This window comes from Phyllobates terribilis, unplaced genomic scaffold (genome assembly GCF_046119375.1).
Source record: "Phyllobates terribilis strain yellow unplaced genomic scaffold, ASM4611937v1 Scaffold_7__3_contigs__length_470593459, whole genome shotgun sequence".
Classification (NCBI taxonomy): Eukaryota; Metazoa; Chordata; class Amphibia; order Anura; family Dendrobatidae; genus Phyllobates; species Phyllobates terribilis.
This window is the reverse complement of record NW_027362767.1, coordinates 243,823,274-243,842,383: the sequence shown is the minus strand read 5'-3', so window position 1 is coordinate 243,842,383 and position 19,110 is coordinate 243,823,274. Positions and strand designations below refer to the sequence as shown.

Here is a 19,110-nt window from a genome sequence, read left to right as displayed (position 1 = left end):
CTTGACCTGTGAATGATGACCTTACACAGATGTAAATATAAACACAGATGTCTGTAGTGCTGCAAGCAGAATCAAGTAGAATCAGAAAGACTTTACAAGGAGAATCAAAGATCAGACTCTCTCAGACCATCGGCTTGGAAGCATGGCTTTAACCAAAGAGACACAGATTTGGATTCTACAAGATTTCACCCTAAGAGTATATAGCCTGACTGGAAAGATATGGATCTGCTCCATTGACCATCAGAGAGTCCATGGATACATTTTGGGGAGACCAGGTTGGGACGATGAAGTCCTATGGCCCAATGGATATGTTGTTTGGGGTTGCCAGGAACCCATGGAGACATTCGAAGAAGCCAGATTGAGACCAGCTAGTCATCTGGCCCCATTGAAACTCTTGGAGAGGCCAGGGTGGGACCCTCGGGTCTCCTGGCCTTGTACCTTGATGGACTGCTAGCTTCCTAAGGTTGCCACTAGCTTCTCTCTGTGGGGGCCCGCCAGAAGTGGGGGCCACTGGTTGAGGTAGTTGGCCCTGGAAGTCCCAAAGTCTCACCTGTTCTATTTCAGGCAGGCCAGCAGAAGGGTGTGTAATGTTGTACTATCTTGTGTATTTGCTGGGACTGTTCTATGCGTTTATTGTCCACCTTGTGGTTCAATAAAGTGTTGCCACACTGTTTTACCCTCACCCTGTGTTGTCTGAGTAGTATTACGCCCACAGAAGACTCTGTGTCTTCACAATTAGATATAAGGTCATAAAATGGCCAAAAGTCTATGGATAAGGGAGGAGAAGAGTGACAGTGAGAGACAAAAAGACTGTTACTGTTGCTTTCTACTAACTGTTTTATCTCACCTCAGTTCTGGATTCACAGCTATGCTGCTCAATAAAGCTGTACAATGTCCTCCATTCTGCTGCTGCTTCTGTCTGTGAGCTCCATTGAGAAAGGAGTGCAGAAATCCCTCATGTCTGTGTGTACTGTGTATAGGAAACATCAGTTGCAGCTAATCTCCATCCACTAGCTCAGAGATAACTGAAAATGAGAGCAAGCCTGCAGAGGGGAAAACTTGTGAAAAATGCAAGATACAAGTCATATAATGACCAGAAATAGTATCATGTAACAACAGGTTATTCTGAAAATGTACTTGAAATTACAGCTTTGCTTTAATAGGCTTGACTTCTTTGCCAATGGTCAATAGACTGAAGGTTCACCTCCAGAGGGCTCTGGCAAAGCCTATCCATATTTATTGTGTGGGACAACGTAGTGAAAGTTTTCATTATGGCTTAAACAGCACTTCTTTATTTTCCACAGGAACAAATGTGTCTAAAAATACTAAAAAAAAGTTTTCGAAACTTCAGAAGACTATATTTATGGATGATGGTGGTTTGGACAGGTCACCTTGTGAAGGGGTTGTAACCACTAATCTCCTGAAGGTAGCTAGGGCAGTTGTCAAATTTGACCCAGCAGTAAATAAGCAAATATATCTGTTAGCTGCCTACCTTCTTGCTGCCGCTTTGATGTCCCGAGCTGCATTCGACTTCATTTAAAGAGCTATTGACACACTTCAGTAACTGGGCTGAACTTCAAAATATTTTGGTTTCATTTAGCGCAGGGGGGAAGGTTTGGAAGAACTTGGCCTGTCTCCAATTAAGCGTCCCGAGCCTAACTCATCTGGACAATCATGGCTTGTAAAGGAATGAATGCATCTTTTATAGACCTTAACACCCAAAAGAAAAAATGCTCGAGGTTTAAAAGTGCAAAGGAAAGTCCATCCGTACGGAGTAAATTCAAAGAGCAGCGTCTTCCTAGTGATGCTCCTTAGATGTGTCACCAGCAACTTTATAGTGTCAGAGATGGGGAACTTACTGAGAACCTACTTTCTACTGATGGTGCTCCTGTTCCTAATGGATGTGACCTTCACTGATCAGAAGAGACTGTCAAGTCCCTACCCGGAGGTAAGTCGACCTGGCACTCCCTGGCAGATTGTGTTGACTTCCACATAGAAATGTAAAATACCTTCTGCTGGGTAAAGCAAAAATACATTACGGCAGACATTCTGAATAGCAATTTACATGAGGAATGTGTTTCTCAATTTTTTGGCTTATGCTTCAAAAATACAAAGTTATATGGAAATTCATGATGGTATTGGCTCTGCGAAACATTGATCCCCATTAAAGGGTGTTAAAAGTTAGCCAAACGTTTGAAAAACTTGTGATATGTTACAGCCTCTATTTAGAAGAAATGATTAGTGGGGTTTGAGACCCCCAGTGATTACTCAGAACTGTTCAGATTATCCTTGAGCTCGAGGAGTGTATGGGGTCAGTAGTTACCGTTCTGCTGAGTACTTCCGCCCATTGGTTTTAGAAATCAATGGAGGGGGTCTGAGAACCTGAACCCTCACTAATTCATCTTCTAAATAGGGGCTGTGAGAAATCAAAAATGTTTAAAAAGTTTAGTTACCCTTCAATAATAGATTTTCTATGTAATATCTTAAAGAGGCTGTCCAGTGAAAAGATCGCTCGGAGCCCAACCGCTGGGACCGGCACTGATTGGCAGAATGGGGCGGCAGTGCAGCTGCTCGATCACCGCTCCGCTCATGTTCTATGGGACGGTTTGGCGCTGCGGTCGGCTTTTTGCAGCAGTCCCCATAGAGAATGAATGGGGCAGCGCTCCAGCATGCGCACTAACGGGTAATCGTTCCCCATTTTGATAACTGGCGGGGGTACCAGCTGGTCATTATTTTTTGCCATCTTTGAAGGCGATGCCTTATTTAGAAAAAAAAAAAATTCCAATTATTTTGCATTTTTTTCCAGGAGGTCACCCCATTGGGGACCCTTTTCCTAGTAGAGTGGAGCATGGCCTCATTTCTTGATCAGGAGGAAACGGCATTACACATTCAGCCCATTGATTTTAAATAGGGACAGTGCAATGCTTCATTTTCCCTGTAGTGGCGCTGCAGGTAACAAGCGCTTGCTGCTGGAATCTTCCACAGATTACAGATGATCACTTAAAGCACCACTACAGCATTTTTGTTTATTGCCGCGCTGGAGTGGTGCAACTAATCTAAGTTCCCTACCCCTAGTATTATACTCCCCAGCCGCCCTCTTCTTCTGTTCTCAGTGCCACTCCAGTTATGGTCAGGTTGTGACCTGCAGATCGATCTAGTGTTTTCTGGGCAAGCCAGAAGTCATATCTCATTGTAAGTCTATGAGAGGCAGAGCGAGGCAAGAACGAAGGTCCATAGACTTACACTGAGAGCTTGTGATCGTCACTTCTGCCTTCCGGTCAGTCAAAAATGGTGGTCACAAAATGGGACGGGGCGACGCTGGGAAGAGCTGAAGGTGGCAGCTGGTGAGTATAATACTAGGGTCAGGGAACTTAGATTAGTAGCACCACTCCAGTGCTGCAATAAAAAAACACAATTGAGTAGTGCGTTAAAATGTAAACGTCTTTTTTAATTTTATTTCATTAATCAACAGTGAAAACAAGCAATTTTGTAATATATCTTATCAGAGAAATATGCTTCTTTCTTTTCCGGGATTGATCTTTCACTCTCAATTCTGGGGTAAAATTTGTGACAATCTCTATTCAGTGAAGACCGATATTCCCATTATTGATTTAGGAGATGACAATTGGTGCTCATAAAATTTTGTGGAGAGGAGGAGCTAGAGGTCGACACAGACAGTTCTCTATAGAACTTTATGAGTACCAACTGTCTTCTCCTAAATCAGTAATGGGAAAATCTGTTTTCACTGAAGACACATTTTACTCATGAATTGAGAATTTTGCAAATGCATGTTCCGTCCAGTAGGAGAAAGAAAGATATATTATAAAGTTTCTAATCTTCATGTGTACTATTGAGTTATGACAACCCCCAACTGTTACTATTTAATCCCTTCACAACATATGACGTATATTTACGTCATATGCCATGTCCCTGACTTTGATACGAGCGCCGACGCTCAGCCCGCATCCTTTCTGATACAGGATAGCTGATTTAATTAGCCATTATGTGCATTTAACAGCTCCACCTGCGGCTGTTAACCAGTTAAATCCCGCTGTCAATCTCTGACAGTGGGATTTAACACGCTCCGGCCGGAAGCGCGTCATTCTGGCCAACCGTTGACGCCCCGTCATGTGATTGCAGGGCGCTGATGGGTTGTCATGTCACTATGATCCTCCTGTGAACGCCGGCTTGTGGCCGGCGTTCATAAGAGATTGCGATTTTTGCTATACATAGCAGGGCTGAAGCTGAAGCCCTGCTGTGTATAGCACAAGCGATCGAATGACTGCACCTTTAAGTCTCCCAAGGGGACTATTAAAGGGAACCTGTCACGTCCTAGCTATTCTCTACACTGCCCCCATAGCGTTGTTAGTGATCCAATGTACATCACTAACAAACTTTTTCCATTAAAATTGTTGCAGCTATAATGATTTTATAACGTTTAATATACTTAGATCCTACCTGCTCATTCAGTCATAGGGGCGTGCTTGTCATATTCAGTCATGGGGGGGCGCAGCATTCACTCACTGCTGGCGCCGTCCATGTATTTGAATCCTGCTCCTGGCAAGCGCTGATACTGTGGGGCGCAGGCGCACTTGTAGATGTCCGGCCGCCTGCGCAGTGAGGCTATGTGATTACCAGCTTCACTGCGGGTGCGCGGGGAACATAGCGCATGTGCAGTGAAGCGGGTAATCACATAGCCTCACTGCGCATGCGCTATGACGCACTATGTTCCCGGCCACTGTGCTTAGGGCGCGCACGCGCGCTCTCCCTCCCTCTTAAAGGGGCCGCGCGCGCCGTCCTAAGGAGTCCCCGGCCAATGGCCGGAGGACTTCACCATATATAAGGCACCTCCTCCAAAATGGAGGTGCCCGAGCAATGTTGTTGCACTGTTCACTACTCTGCTTCAGCCCTCAGGTCCCGTTGCCAGTTACCTGCCAGATACCTGCCAGATTCCTGCCAGCTTGCTGTCTTATTCCTGCCTGATATTCTGCTACCTGCCTGCTAGCCTGAGGTCCGACGGTCTGCCTTACAACTCCTGTCAGTCTGTCTAAGGACCAGCTTGCCCGCTCACCTGGGAGCGCACATCAGCTACCTGCCTGCTTGCCTGAGGTCCGACGGTCTGCCTTCCAACTCCTGTCAGTCTGTCTATGGACCAGCTTGCCCGCTCACCTGGGAGCGCACATCTGCTACCTGCCTGCTAGCCTACCTGGAGGCTCCGCCGTCACGTGCAGTGACCACCTGCCTGTCCAGTGACTCCTGCCCGCTCACCTGGGAGCGCTCATCTGCTGCCTGTCTGCTAGCCTACCTGGAGGCTCTGCCGTCACGTGCTGTGACCACCCGCCTGTCCAGTGACTTCTGCCCGCTCACCTGGGAGCGCTCATCTGCCGCCTGTCTGTTGGTCTTCCTGGAGGCTCCGCCGTCACATGCTGTGACCACCCGTTTATCCAGAGACTCTCGCCTGCTCACCTGGGAGCTCACGTCAACCATCAGCCGCCACAGGTCGTACCAACCCTTTACCCAGAGACTGCCCCGGTCACTTGCCGTGACCTCCTGCCCGTTCATCCAGAGACTGCCCCGGTCACTTGCCGTGACCTCCTGCCCGTTCATCCAGAGACTGTCCCGGTCACTTGCCATGACCTCCTGCCCGTTCATCCAGAGACTGCCCCGGTCACTTGCCGTGACCTCCTGCCCGTTCATCCAGAGACTGCCCCGGTCACTTGCCGTGACCTCCAGCCCGTTCACTCAGAGACTGTCCCAGTCACCTGCTGTGACTGCCTGCCCGTCTTCCCTGGTCGCCACCCGCTCCCTTACAAGGACCGCCCCCTTGTATAGTAGCTCAGAGGTTCCGCCTCCCAGACCCGTTACAGAGAGGTTTGTGGGCCTAACTTTGATATAATAAAAAGCTAAATTTGGGTTTGGTCATTTGCCAGTTCTGGAAGGTACAGCTTGCTGTGGGTTCTGTCCATTTTCCTAAGGAGTACCTCCCCCTGCTAAACTCTGAGCCATTTCCATGACTCAGGTTTAGTAATTTTCATTTTGTATCCCTTTTATGTCATGTAATTTTACACTGCTCAAAAAAATAAAGGGAACACTTAAACAACAGAATTTAACTCCAAGTAAATCAAACTTCTGTGAAATCAAACTGTCCACTTAGGAAGCAACACTGATTGACAATCAATTTCACATGCTGTTGTGCAAATGGAATAGACAATAGATGGAAATTATTGGCAATTATCAAGACACACTCATTAAAGGAGTGGTTCTGCAGGTGGGGACCACAGATCACATCTCAGTATCAATGCTTTCTAGCTGATGTTTTGGTCACTTTTGAATGTTGGTTGTGCTTTCACACTCGTGGTAGCATGAGACGGACTCTACAACCCACAGAAGTTGCTCAGGTAGTGCAGCTCATCCAGGATGGCACATCAATGCGTGATGTGGTAAGAAGGTTTGCTGTGTCTGTCAGCGTAGTGTCCAGGGCTGGAGGCGCTACCAGGAGACAGGCCAGTACACCAGGAGACGTGGAGGGGGCCGTAGGAGGGCAACAACCCAGCAGTAGGATCGCTACCTCCGCCTTTGTGCAAGGAGGAACAGGAGGAGCACTGCCAGAGCCCTGCAAAATGACCTCCAGCAGGCCACAAATGTGCATGTGTCTGCCCAAATGGTTAGAAACCGACTCCATGAGGGTGGTATGAGGGCCCGACATCCACAGATGGGGGTTGTGCTCACAGCCCAACACTGTGCAGGAAGCTTGGCATTTTCCACAGAACACCAGGATTGGCAAAGTCGCCACTGGCGCCCTGTGCTCTACACAGATGAAAACAGGGTCACACTGAGCACATGTGACAGACATGACAGAGTCTGGAGACGCCGTGGAGAGCGATCTGCTGCTTGCAGCATCCTTCAGCATGACCGGTTTGGCAGTGGGCAGTAATGGTGTGGGGTGGCATTTCTTTGGAGGGCCGCACAGCCCTCCATGTGCTCGCCAGAGGTAGCCTGACTGCCATTAGGTACCGAGATGAGATCCTCAAACCCCTTGTGAGACCATATGCTGGTGCGGTTGGCCCTGGGTTCCTCCTAATGCAGGACAATGCCAGACCTCATGTGGCTGGAGTGCGTCAGCAGTTCCTGCAAGATGAAGGCATTGAAGCTATGGACTGGCCCGCCCATTCCCCAGACCTGAATCCGATTGAGCACATCTGGGACATCATGTCTCGCTCCATCCACCAACGTCACGTTGCACCACAAACTGTCCAGGAGTTGGCGGATGCTTTAGTCCAGGTCTGGGAGGAGATCCCACAGGAGACCATCCGCAACCTCATCAGGAGCATGCCCAGGCGTTGTAGGGAGGTCATACAGGCACGTGGAGGCCACACACAATACTGAGCCTCATTTTGACTTGTTTTAAAGGACATTACATCAAAGTTGGATCAGCCGGTAGTGTGTTTTTCCACTTTAATTTTGGGGGTGACTCCAAATCCAGGCGTCTATTGGTTAATAAATGTGATTTCCATTGATGATTTTTGTGTGATTTTGTTGTCGGCACATTCAACTTTGTACAGAACAAAGTATTATATGAGAATATTTCATTCATTCAGATCTAGGATGTGTTAATTGAGTGTTCCCTTTATTTTTTTGAGCAGTGTATATACCGTATAGTTTTGTTCCCATTTTGTATCATCTTTGTATATTTTTTATAAACACTGCCTACCTTTCCAGATTAAATATATAAAATTGAATAGCTCCTTTCCTCTTGCTCTTTAAACCGCACCCCTGAAGCCATACGCTACCTGTAACGGGTCTCCAATCGGCCTGTATAAACGATTGGTGGAGGCAACTAATGGTTAATTTTTGTTATTGTGGAGTTGGCAGTGACCGTACCGGGGTGTATGTATGTATGTATATATATATATACACAGTGCTGGCCAAAAGTATTGGCACCCCTGCAATTCTGTCAGATAATACTCAGTTTCTTCCTGAAAATGATTGCAATCACAAATTCTTTGGTATTATTCTCTTCATTTAATTTGCTTGCAAGGAAAAAACACAAAAGAGAATGAAGCAAAAATCAAATCATTGATCATTTCACACAAAACTCCAAAAAAGGGCCGGACAAAAGTATTGGCACCCTCAGCCTAATACTTGGTTGCACAACCTTTAGCCAAAATAACTGCGAACAACCGCTTCCGGTAACCATCAATGAGTTTCTTACAATGCTCTGCTGGAATTGTAGACCATTCTTCTTTGGCAAACTGCTCCAGGTCCCTGATATTTGAAGGGTGCCTTCTCCAAACTGCCATTTTGAGATCTCTCCACAGGTGTTCTATGGGATTCAGGTCTGGACTCATTGCTGGCCACCTTAGAAGTCTCCAGTGCTTTCTCTAAAACCATTTTATAGTGCTTTTGGAAGTGTGTTTTGGGTCATTGTCCTGCTGGAAGACCCATGACCTCTGAGGGAGACCCAGCTTTCTCACACTGGGCCCTACATTATGCTGCAAAATTTGTTGGCAGTCTTCAGACTTCATAATGCCATGCACACGGTCAAGCAGTCCAGTGCCAGAGGCAGCAAAGCAACCCCAAAACATCAGGGAACCTCCACCATGTTTGACTGTAGGGACCGTGTTCTTTTCTTTGAATGCCTCTTTTTTTTCCTGTACACTCTATGTTGATGCTTTTTCCCAAAAAGCTCTACTTTTTTCTCATCTGACCGGAGAACATTCTTCCAAAACGTTTTAGGCTTTCTCAGGTAAGTTTTGGCAAATTCCAGCCTGGCTTTTTTATGTCTCGGGGTAAGAAGTGGGGTCTTCCTGGGTATCCTACCATACAGTCCCTTTTCATTCAGACGCCGACAGATAGTACGGGTTGACACTGTTGTACCCTCGGACTGCAGGGCAGCTTGAACTTGTTTGGATGTTAGTCGAGGTTCTTTATCCACCATCCGCACAATCTTGCGTTGAAATCTCTCGTCAATTTTTCTTTTCCGTCCACATCTAGGGAGGTTAGCCACAGTGCCATGGGCTTTAAACTTCTTGATGACACTGCGCACGGAAGACACAGGAACATTCAGGTCTTTGGAGATGGACTTGTAGCCTTGAGATTGCTCATGCTTCCTCACAATTTGGTTTCTCAAGTCCTCAGACAGTTCTTTGGTCTTCTTTCTTTTCTCCATGCTCAATGTGGTACACACAAGGACACAGGACAGAGGTTGAGTCAACTTTAATCCATGTTAACTGGCTGCAAGTGTGATTTAGTTATTGCCAACACCTGTTAGGTGCCACAGGTAAGTTACAGGAGCTGTTAATTACACGAATTAGAGAAGCATCACATGATTTTTCAAAGGGTGCCAATACTTTTGTCTACCCCCTTTTTTAGGTTTGGTGTGGAATTATATCCAATTTGGCTTTAGGACAATTCTTTTTGTGTTTTTTTTCATTGAAGACAAATTAAATGAAAAGAATAATACAAAAGAATTTGTGATTGCAATCATTTTCAGGAAGAAACTGAGTATTATCTGACAGAATTGCAAGGGTGCCAATACTTTTGGCCAGCACTGTATATATATATATATGTATATATACAGTACAGACCAAAAGTTTGGACACACCTTCTCATTTAAAGATTTTTCTGTATTTTCATGACTATGAAAATTGTACATTCACACTGAAGGCATCAAAACTATGAATTAACACATGTGGAATTATATACTTAACAAAAAAGTGTGAAACAACTGAAAATATGTCTTATATTCTAGGTTCTTCAAAGTAGCCACCTTTTGCTTTGATGACTGCTTTGCACACTCTTGGCATTCTCTTGATGAGCTTCAAGAGGTAGTCACCGGAAATGGTTTTCACTTCACAGGTGTGCCCTGTCAGGTTTAATAAGTGGGATTTCTTGCCTTATAAATGGGATTGGGACCATCAGTTGTGTTGTGCAGAAGTCAGGTGGATACACAGCTGATAGTCCTACTGAATAGACTGTCAGAATTTGTATTATGGCAAGAAAGAAGCAGCTAAGTAAAGAAAAACGAGTGGCCATCATTCCTCTAAGAAATGAAGACCAGTCAGTCCGAAAAATTGGGCAAACTTTGAAAGTGTCCCCAAATGCAGTTGCAAAAACCATCAAGCGCTACAAAGAAACTGGCTCACATGAGGACCGCTCCAGGAAAGGAAGACCAAGAGTCACCTCTGCTTCTGAGGATAAGTTTATCCGAGTCACCAGCCTCAGAAATCGCAGCAGCTCAGATTAGAGACCAGGTCAATGCCACACAGAGTTCTAGCAGCAGACACATCTCTACAACAACTGTTAGGTGGAGACTTTGTGCAGCAGGCCTTCATGGTAAAATAGCTGCTAGGAAACCACTGCTAAGGACAGGCAACAAGCAGAAGAGACTTGTTTGGGCTAAAGAACACAAGGAATGGACATTAGACCAATGAGCTTTGGTCTGATGAGTCCAAATTTGAGATCTTTGGTTCCAACCACCGTGTCTTTGTGCGACGCAGAAAAGGTGAACGGATGGACTCTACATGCCTGGTTCCCACCGTGAAGCATGGAGGAGGAGGTGTGATGGTGTGGGGGTGCTTTTCTGGTGACACTGTTGGGGATTTATTCAAAATTGAAGGCATACTGAACCAGCATGGCTACCGCAGCATCTTGCAGCGGCATGCTATTCCATCCGGTTTGCGTTTAGTTGGACCATCATTTATTTTTCAACAGGACAATGACCCCAAACACACCTCCAGGCTGTGTAAGGGCTATTTGACCAAGAAGGAGAGTGATGGGGTGCTACGCCAGATGACCTGGCCTCCACAGTCACCAGACCTGAACCCAATCGAGATGGTTTGGGGTGAGCTGGACTGCAGAGTTAAGGCAAAAGGGCCAACAAGTGCTAAGCATCTCTGGGAACTCCTTCAAGATTGTTGGAAGACCATTTCCGGTGACTACCTCTTGAAGCTCATCAAGAGAATGCCAAGAGTGTGCAAAGCAGTCATCAAAGCAAAAGGTGGCTACTTTGAAGAACCTAGAATATAAGACATATTTTCAGTTGTCTCACACTTTTTTGTTAAGTATATAATTCCACAAGTGTTAATTCATAGTTTTGATGCCTTCAGTGTGAATCTACAATTTTCAAAGTCATGAAAATACAGAAAAATCTTTAAATGAGAAGGTGTGTCCAAACTTTTGGTCTGTACTGTATATATATATATATATATATATATATATATATTATATATCATACGTTAGAATCAGAGGTGCATAAACCATACGCTCACTGTGAGTTCCCCAATAACCAGCCTAGTAACGGAAGCAGCTGCGGCCTCGTCCATCATTCGTCAGTCAATTGCATAATTGTCCTGATGATTTGAGGCAGCAGAGTTGCGCTCCCTGACAAATTACTGACAGCGGTGGGATCTATGTGATCTCTGCGGCTGTTATTCATGACAAACTGGTGGCAGTGGTGGGATCTGTGTGATCTCCCCAGTGTCACCCTTAACATCCAATATAAAAAGTTATCACCTATTTTTGGTGGCAGATTGTTGGCAGTCTGTAGATACTGTTCTCTGGATTTAAGGGCTCCCAGTTTTGGGGGAGACTGTGTTCTGTCTTCTGGATGAGATCTGGTTGGCATACTTTTTGCCAGGTAGCATGGCCTTTAAGACTCCCTACACCATCAAGGGGAGACAGTATCCATTGACAGTTTATGAGGTACACTGTTCCAGCTCTTGAATATATTTATAGCAGTTTTTATTAAAGGGTAATTCCCATGTTTAGACGTTATCCATAGCATAGGTGATAGGTGGAGGTCCGACCTCTGGGACCCCCCCACACACCGATCCTGAAAATGGGGCTCTTCAGAGCTCCGTCTGGAAGGAGCCTTAGCTGGACATACGCAGCACTGCTCCATTCATTCTCTATGGTAGAGAGATGTTCTCGGCTATCTCTTCTTAAATAGGAGGAAAGAGAGGCAGAGAAGGCCGCCAAAGAAAGGAGGAAAAAAGCAGCTGGACTGGTGGAGGAGAGAAAGGGCAGATAAGCAGAAGACAAGAAGCAGGTTAGCAAAAGAGAGAAGATGCTGGTGGAGAGAAGTAGCAGCAACACAGGAGGAGAGAAATGATCCGTAACCACAGAGGGAGGTTGATCAAGTGTTTATCAAGCACAATGCCTATTGTGCTGCCATCAAGGCAGAGACGTCTTACAGAGGAGGACCCTTAGGAGGTCTGTGTGCCGCCAACTAGTCACATTGAAGAAACAGCCACATACTCAAGTGAAAAAATAAAATTGTGGCTTCCAGTAGACACCACCCCTAAATAATTTCCAACAGACCACTGGTGCCAGGATCCCCTGCAACATGTAGTTTACATCCATTGGACAGTCAACCATCACCCAAAAGTCAATCCACTGAATGCTACTATATATTCTTATGCTATACAATGGGCTGTAATACAAAGTTAGGGGTTGTCAACCTTTGGGAACAATTTTTCTATTTTACTTAAATGTATGTAATTTGGGCTAAAAATAATTTTTTCATGTGGGTTTCATGAAAAAAAAATTGTACTCTTTGCCTTCTATAGCCTCTGTATTGCACTGTCTATTTCAGGCTGCAGAATGAGTTAACTGAGTATCCAACAGTGAGCTTATTCTGACATCTGACCAGAGAGTTTTTAGCACTGGTCTGTCTATTTTTTTAGCTCATCTTAGCTGATTTATGACCACATCAAAGTTCAAAGTGCAGGGAAACAAAGCGCCTTTAAAAGCTAAACAATGCAAAATATTTCATGAAACCCAATTGTAAAAATGATTTTTAGCCCCAAATACATGTATTTAAGTTTAAAAAAAAAATGTTGTTAAAGTTGGACAATTTAATTTAAATTTATAGTATTTTTCTTCATGTCCATAGTAAAAGTCTGAAAAGTTTGGGTTAGTTAAAATATATGTAAACGGTAAATGAAAAATTCCTGTTTTTCTCAATGATTTATGCGGCTTTGTCAGCGGAGGAGTTCGTAACTAGTGAGTCTTACTTCTCTATCTCTTGAGTATTGCAAATTATTTCCTGGCACATTTCCAAGCATCGCAACCTTCTTGTGTTTACCGGTAACCGCTCCTGAGCCGACCCCAAGGGGCTTTGTTATAAATGGTGGAAATAGACGAGTGCAATTGTATTGCATGGGTACGAAGTACAGCAGAAAGTAAGGACAAATATAAGACAAAGCGGCTGTCACTGTGCCCACCTCATTAACTGCATTAAGGATTGTCATTCACATGCAAATGCTAATGTAAAGTTGGTATTACTGATATGAGATTTTACACAAATTTGCTTTTTTTTTGCAAATAGAGATTCAAGCGGCAGCTCCGAGCAGCCAAGACTGAGGTAAGAAAGGAAAAAGAAGAAAACTGCTTTAATAGATGTATAAATTCACACCAATGATCTTGTACGATCCTATGAGAAAAATATATCCTGTCCTTACCTTGCCACATCCTCATAGATGTTGTTTTTGGGCTCTTGGACACCATTGTTGACCCTATACTGGTGTCTTCTTGTGTGGCAAAGGGGGTTTTGGGTCTTCTCATTCGCTAAGGCCTGGCAACGATTACTGGTTTTGGAGTTCCTATAGTCATGCACCTAAGCATGTAAGAAAGTGAGTTTTGGTTAGGTGGCCTATGCCCTTTAATTTGCTACCTGTTTTGAGAATGCGCTTTAATTCAGCAATGTTCAAGTAGGTGAGATGTTAACTCAGTTGGAGTCAACTTGAGTAAAGGTGTAAGTCTCTTAATCTTGGCGAATACACAAAGTATTGAGGCACAGAGCTTGTACATAAGAGTTGAGGCGAAGAGCTTGATAGTTGCACATTAGAGTTGTGGCACACAACTTGACAGTTACAAATTAGAGATGACGCAAGTAGGAGGACGCAACTTGGCAAATAGACCCTTTATTGAGGCACAGAGTTTGGCAGTTACACAATAGTTGGACATAAAATTTGAGGCACAAAGCTTTCGGTTACACATAAAACTGTGGCACAGAGCTTGGTAGTGTTATGCACACGCCCGGGCTAAGCGGCGGGTGCGTGTGATTGGTAGTGATTCCACTGGACCGTGCCGGAGAGTGAATGCCTGGAGGGGCGTAACTAGGTATTCACCCGATCCGACCAGGGTCGCACGACGGCATACGACGCCAGTGCACTAAGGAGGAACCGAGCAGAGGGACCAGGTGCTACTCCAGGACAGACCCCGGACACGGCTGTTGACCCACACAGGGGAATACAGGAACAGACTGGTAGGCTGGCACACAGACTGGTGGGTATAGGCAGGCACGACTGGTATGCAGGCAGGCGGGTAAGCAGGCAGGGGGGGTACAGGCAAGCACAGCTAGAGTGCAGACAGGGAGGCACTAGCAGGTAAGAACACAGGCGGGATAGGGCCCAGTACACACTGGGACTCAGGAACATTACAGGCAGAGGGGTACAGGCAGGGCAGGACAGGACTGCCGGAGCAGCGGGCAGAAGCAGGGCAGGACAGGACTGCCGGAGCAGCGGGCAGAAGCAGGGCAGGACAGGACTGCCGGAGCAGCGGGCAGAAGCAGGGCAGGACAGGACTGCCGGAGCAGCGGGCAGAAGCAGGGCAGGACAGGACTGCCGGAGCAGCGGGCAGAAGCAGGGCAGGACAGGACTGCCGGAGCAGCGGGCAGAAGCAGGGCAGGACAGGACTGCCGGAGCAGCGGGCAGAAGCAGGGCAGGACAGGACTGCCGGAGCAGCGGGCAGAAGCAGGGCAGGACAGGACTCTGTTCACACGGAACAGACAGGAAGGGAAAGACAGAGCCAGACACCCACAGGGTACTTGCAGTGAAGTAGCGAGTGGAACACAAACTCACAAACGGGAGTACAGAGACAACAGGCAGGAGTTAGGTACGAGTTCAGACTCTGCAGAAAAAGGAAGGGAACGGACATAGAGGCAAAACAGGTAAAGGATAGGAGAGAGTACAGACTGGAACTGAGTGTACGGAGGAGACCGACACTGCAGCGGGATACAGGAGCGGGTCTGGGAATACTGCCCCCAGAGAGGCGGGACGAACAGGCAAGGAGCGTGTTCAGACAGGACAGACAAGATACAGGAGCGGGTCTAGGTAATCGGCCCCTAGAAGGCGGGAGGAACAGGCTAGGAGCGTGTTCAGACAGGACAGACAAGATACACGGAAAGGACTCAGTTCAGACAGGGGAACTAATACCGCAAAGCAGGAGACATACAGGACTCAGTTCAGACACGGGAGCTGATACCGCAAAGCAGGAGACATACAGGACACAGTTCAGACACGGGAGCTGATACCGCAAAGCAGGAGACATACAGGACTAAGTTCAGACACGGGAACTGATACAAAAAGCAGGAGACATACAGGACTCAGTTCAGACAGGCCTGGAAATACAGCCTCCAGGAAAGGCAGACAAGGAAACAAAGACGGGACCTGGCACCTTCAGAGTGCAAGCACACACTGAAGGAAAACACTATGCTCAGGCAGGGATAGAAGGGAGCTGCTGAGCTATATACCAAGTGTCAGACAGCAATAGGCTGAGGACGCACAAGGGGTGTGACCCACAGCAGGTACAAAAAGCAGGAAGTGATCGGGCGCCGCCCTTAAGCAGCAGAAACAGACACAAACAGACAGCATGGAGGGAAGCCAGAGAGACATTCTGGACAGGAGATCAAGTGCGCCCTCTTGCACAGTGGGAGATGGACCACCATGCAAGGACGCCGCCAGGTATGTTACAGTACCTCCCCCCTTACGCCCCCTCTTCTTCAGGCCTGCCAGAATCTTCCGCAGGGAATTCGAGGGCCAGTCGTTCACTGGGTTGGAGGGGGACAGAGACTTAAGGGTAATCTCTGCTTCGAGGTACATCTTGTCAAACTCACAGGAAAAAATAGACGGGTTATCAGGTACATAATGAGGAAAAGTCACTGTCTCTTTGTTATCTGGTGGTATCCCGGAGGATTCAGGAAACAACTGGAGGTCCTCCGCCGGGTCAGAAGAGTGCAGAGGCTCAGAGAAAACAACTGCTTCAGAGTACACTAGGTCGGACTCACTGGAGGAAGCAGGCGAGGTATCGGGTACCGAGTATAGGAAAGTCTCTGTCCATTCACCACCAGGTGGCACCCCGAAGGGTTCTGAACACAACTGGAGGTCCTCCGCCTGGTCGGAGGGGTGTAGAGACTCGGGAGTAACCTCTGCTTCGGAGTACACTAGGTCGGACTCACTGGACGAAGCGAGCGAGGTATCAGGTACAGGATATAGGAAAGTCTCTGTCCATTCACCACCAGGTGGCACCCCGAAGGATTCTGAACACAACTGGAGGTCCTCCGCCTGGTCGGAGGGGTGTAGAGACTCAGGAGTAACCTCTGCTTCGGAGTACACTAGGTTGGACTCACTGGACGAAGCGAGCGAGGTATCAGGTACAGAGTATAGGAAAGTCTCTGTCCATTCACCACCAGGTGGCACCCCGAAGGGTTCTGAACACAACTGGAGGTCCTCCGCCTGGTCGGAGGGGTGTAGAGACTCGGGAGTAACTTCTGCTTCGGAGTACACTAGGTTGGACTCACTGGACGAAGCGAGCGAGGTATCAGGTACAGAGTATAGGAGAGTCTCTGTCCTTTCGTTACCAGGTAGCACCCCGAAGGGTTCAGGAGACAACTGGAGATCCTCCGCCTGGTCGGAGGGGTGTAGAGACTCGGAGGTAACTACCACTTTGGGGTACCCATTGTCAGGCTCACAGGACGAAGCGGACAAAGTATTGAGTACCGGGTGTAGAGAAGTCTCTCTCCATTTGTCATCGAGTGGTATCCCGGAGGATTCAGGAGGCAACAGGGGATCCTCCGCCAGGTAGTAGAGGTGCACAGACTCAGAGGTAACCACAGCTTTGGAGCATCCTTGGACATGCACACCGGTTAAAGAGAGAGAAGCATCTGATGCCGGGTGCAGGAAGTTCTCCTGTGTGGAGTCTGGATGGGCAGAAGTCTCTTCGGGCAGGAGAACTGGTGCACTACCCACGCACATTACCCATTGGGGTTTCTCCGGGATACAGGGAGATGAAGCTTCAGTAGGGACTTCAAGGTTGGGGTCAGGAGGTCTCAGGGAGGACAGACCCTGGCGTGACGGCTTGCCTCTACGTCTAGCACGTCTGGACTGCCTCTTGAGGTTGAGAGAAGTATTCCGGAAAGCGTAGTCACCCTGTGAGGATTCTGGGTGGGCAGTAGTCTCATTGGGCTGGAGGACTATTGCGCTACCCACACACATTACCCATCGGGGCTGCTCCGGGATATTGGGAGGTGAAGCTTCAGCAGGAGCCTCCGGGTTAGGATCATCGAAGACCATTAGAAAGGCCACCAGGAAGGCCATTAGGTCCCGGAGGATCGGATCCTGTGTTTCATATAGGGGGTTGATCCATTCCAAGGCATCACCCGCCAGGTAAGACATCATAAAGGCCACTTTAGCCCAATCGGAAGGAAAGCAGAGAGGGTAGGCCTTAAAGTGTAGCATGCATTGCTCCACAAATGCACGACACTGTCTTGGATCCCCATAGTAACGTGGCGGATCCGCAGGAACGAGAGCTGATAGATCCATCTGGACGGTGCGTAATTTCGCCTGGAACTCAGCTAAGAGAAAAAAAATTTATTTATTTATTTTAATGCATATATTCGCTGGAAAACTTCTCAGAGGGCGAAGGCCGTGGGGCTCAACGGGAACCATGGCCTGAGCATGCTGTTATGCACACGCCCGGGCTAAGCGGCGGGTGCGTGTGATTGGTAGTGATTCCACTGGACCGTGCCGGAGAGTGAATGCCTGGAGGGGCGTAACTAGGTATTCACCCGATCCGACCAGGGTCGCACGACGGCATACGACGCCAGTGCACCAAGGAGGAACCGAGCAGAGGGACCAGGTGCTACTCCAGGACAGACCCCGGACACGGCTGTTGACCCACACAGGGGAATACAGGAACAGACTGGTAGGCTGGCACACAGACTGGTGGGTATAGGCAGGCACGACTGGTATGCAGGCAGGCGGGTAAGCAGGCAGGGGGGGTACAGGCAAGCACAGCTAGAGTGCAGACAGGGAGGCACTAGCAGGTAAGAACACAGGCGGGATAGGGCCCAGTACACACTGGGACTCAGGAACATTACAGGCAGAGGGGTACAGGCAGGGCAGGACAGGACTGCCGGAGCAGCGGGCAGAAGCAGGGCAGGACAGGACTGCCGGAGCAGCGGGCAGAAGCAGGGCAGGACAGGACTGCCGGAGCAGCGGGCAGAAGCAGGGCAGGACAGGACTGCCGGAGCAGCGGGCAGAAGCAGGGCAGGACAGGACTGCCGGAGCAGCGGGCAGAAGCAGGGCAGGACAGGACTGCCGGAGCAGCGGGCAGAAGCAGGGCAGGACAGGACTGCCGGAGCAGCGGGCAGAAGCAGGGCAGGACAGGACTGCCGGAGCAGCGGGCAGAAGCAGGGCAGGACAGGACTGCCGGAGCAGCGGGCAGAAGCAGGGCAGGACAGGACTCTGTTCACACGGAACAGACAGGAAGGGAAAGACAGAGCCAGACACCCACAGGGTACTTGCAGTGAAGTAGCGAGTGGAACACAAACTCACAAACGGGAGTACAGAGACAACAGGCAGGAGTTAGGTACGAGTTCAGACTCTGCAGAAAAAGGAAGGGAACGGACATAGAGGCAAAACAGGTAAAGGATAGGAGAGAGTACAGACTGGAACTGAGTGTACGGAGGAGACCGACACTGCAGCGGGATACAGGAGCGGGTCTGGGAATACTGCCCCCAGAGAGGCGGGACGAACAGGCAAGGAGCGTGTTCAGACAGGACAGACAAGATACAGGAGCGGGTCTAGGTAATCGGCCCCTAGAAGGCGGGAGGAACAGGCTAGGAGCGTGTTCAGACAGGACAGACAAGATACACGGAAAGGACTCAGTTCAGACAGGGGAACTAATACCGCAAAGCAGGAGACATACAGGACTCAGTTCAGACACGGGAGCTGATACCGCAAAGCAGGAGACATACAGGACACAGTTCAGACACGGGAGCTGATACCGCAAAGCAGGAGACATACAGGACTAAGTTCAGACACGGGA

The 19,110-nt window shown here is 48.0% G+C and overlaps 1 protein-coding gene across 1 annotated transcript in view; it reads left to right on the top strand.

Annotated features, from left to right (window-relative positions):
- Nucleotides 1-1,639: 1,639 nt before the first annotated feature.
- The window catches only part of ITIH6 (inter-alpha-trypsin inhibitor heavy chain family member 6), a 136,613-nt gene continuing 119,142 nt past the window's right edge, over nucleotides 1,640-19,110 (top strand). The window contains exons 1-2 of the mRNA XM_073640049.1: nucleotides 1,640-1,948; nucleotides 13,331-13,366. Of these exons, the coding sequence (XP_073496150.1) occupies nucleotides 1,805-1,948; nucleotides 13,331-13,366 (180 nt within the window). The 5' untranslated portion in view covers nucleotides 1,640-1,804. The remainder of the gene's footprint in view (nucleotides 1,949-13,330; nucleotides 13,367-19,110) is intronic.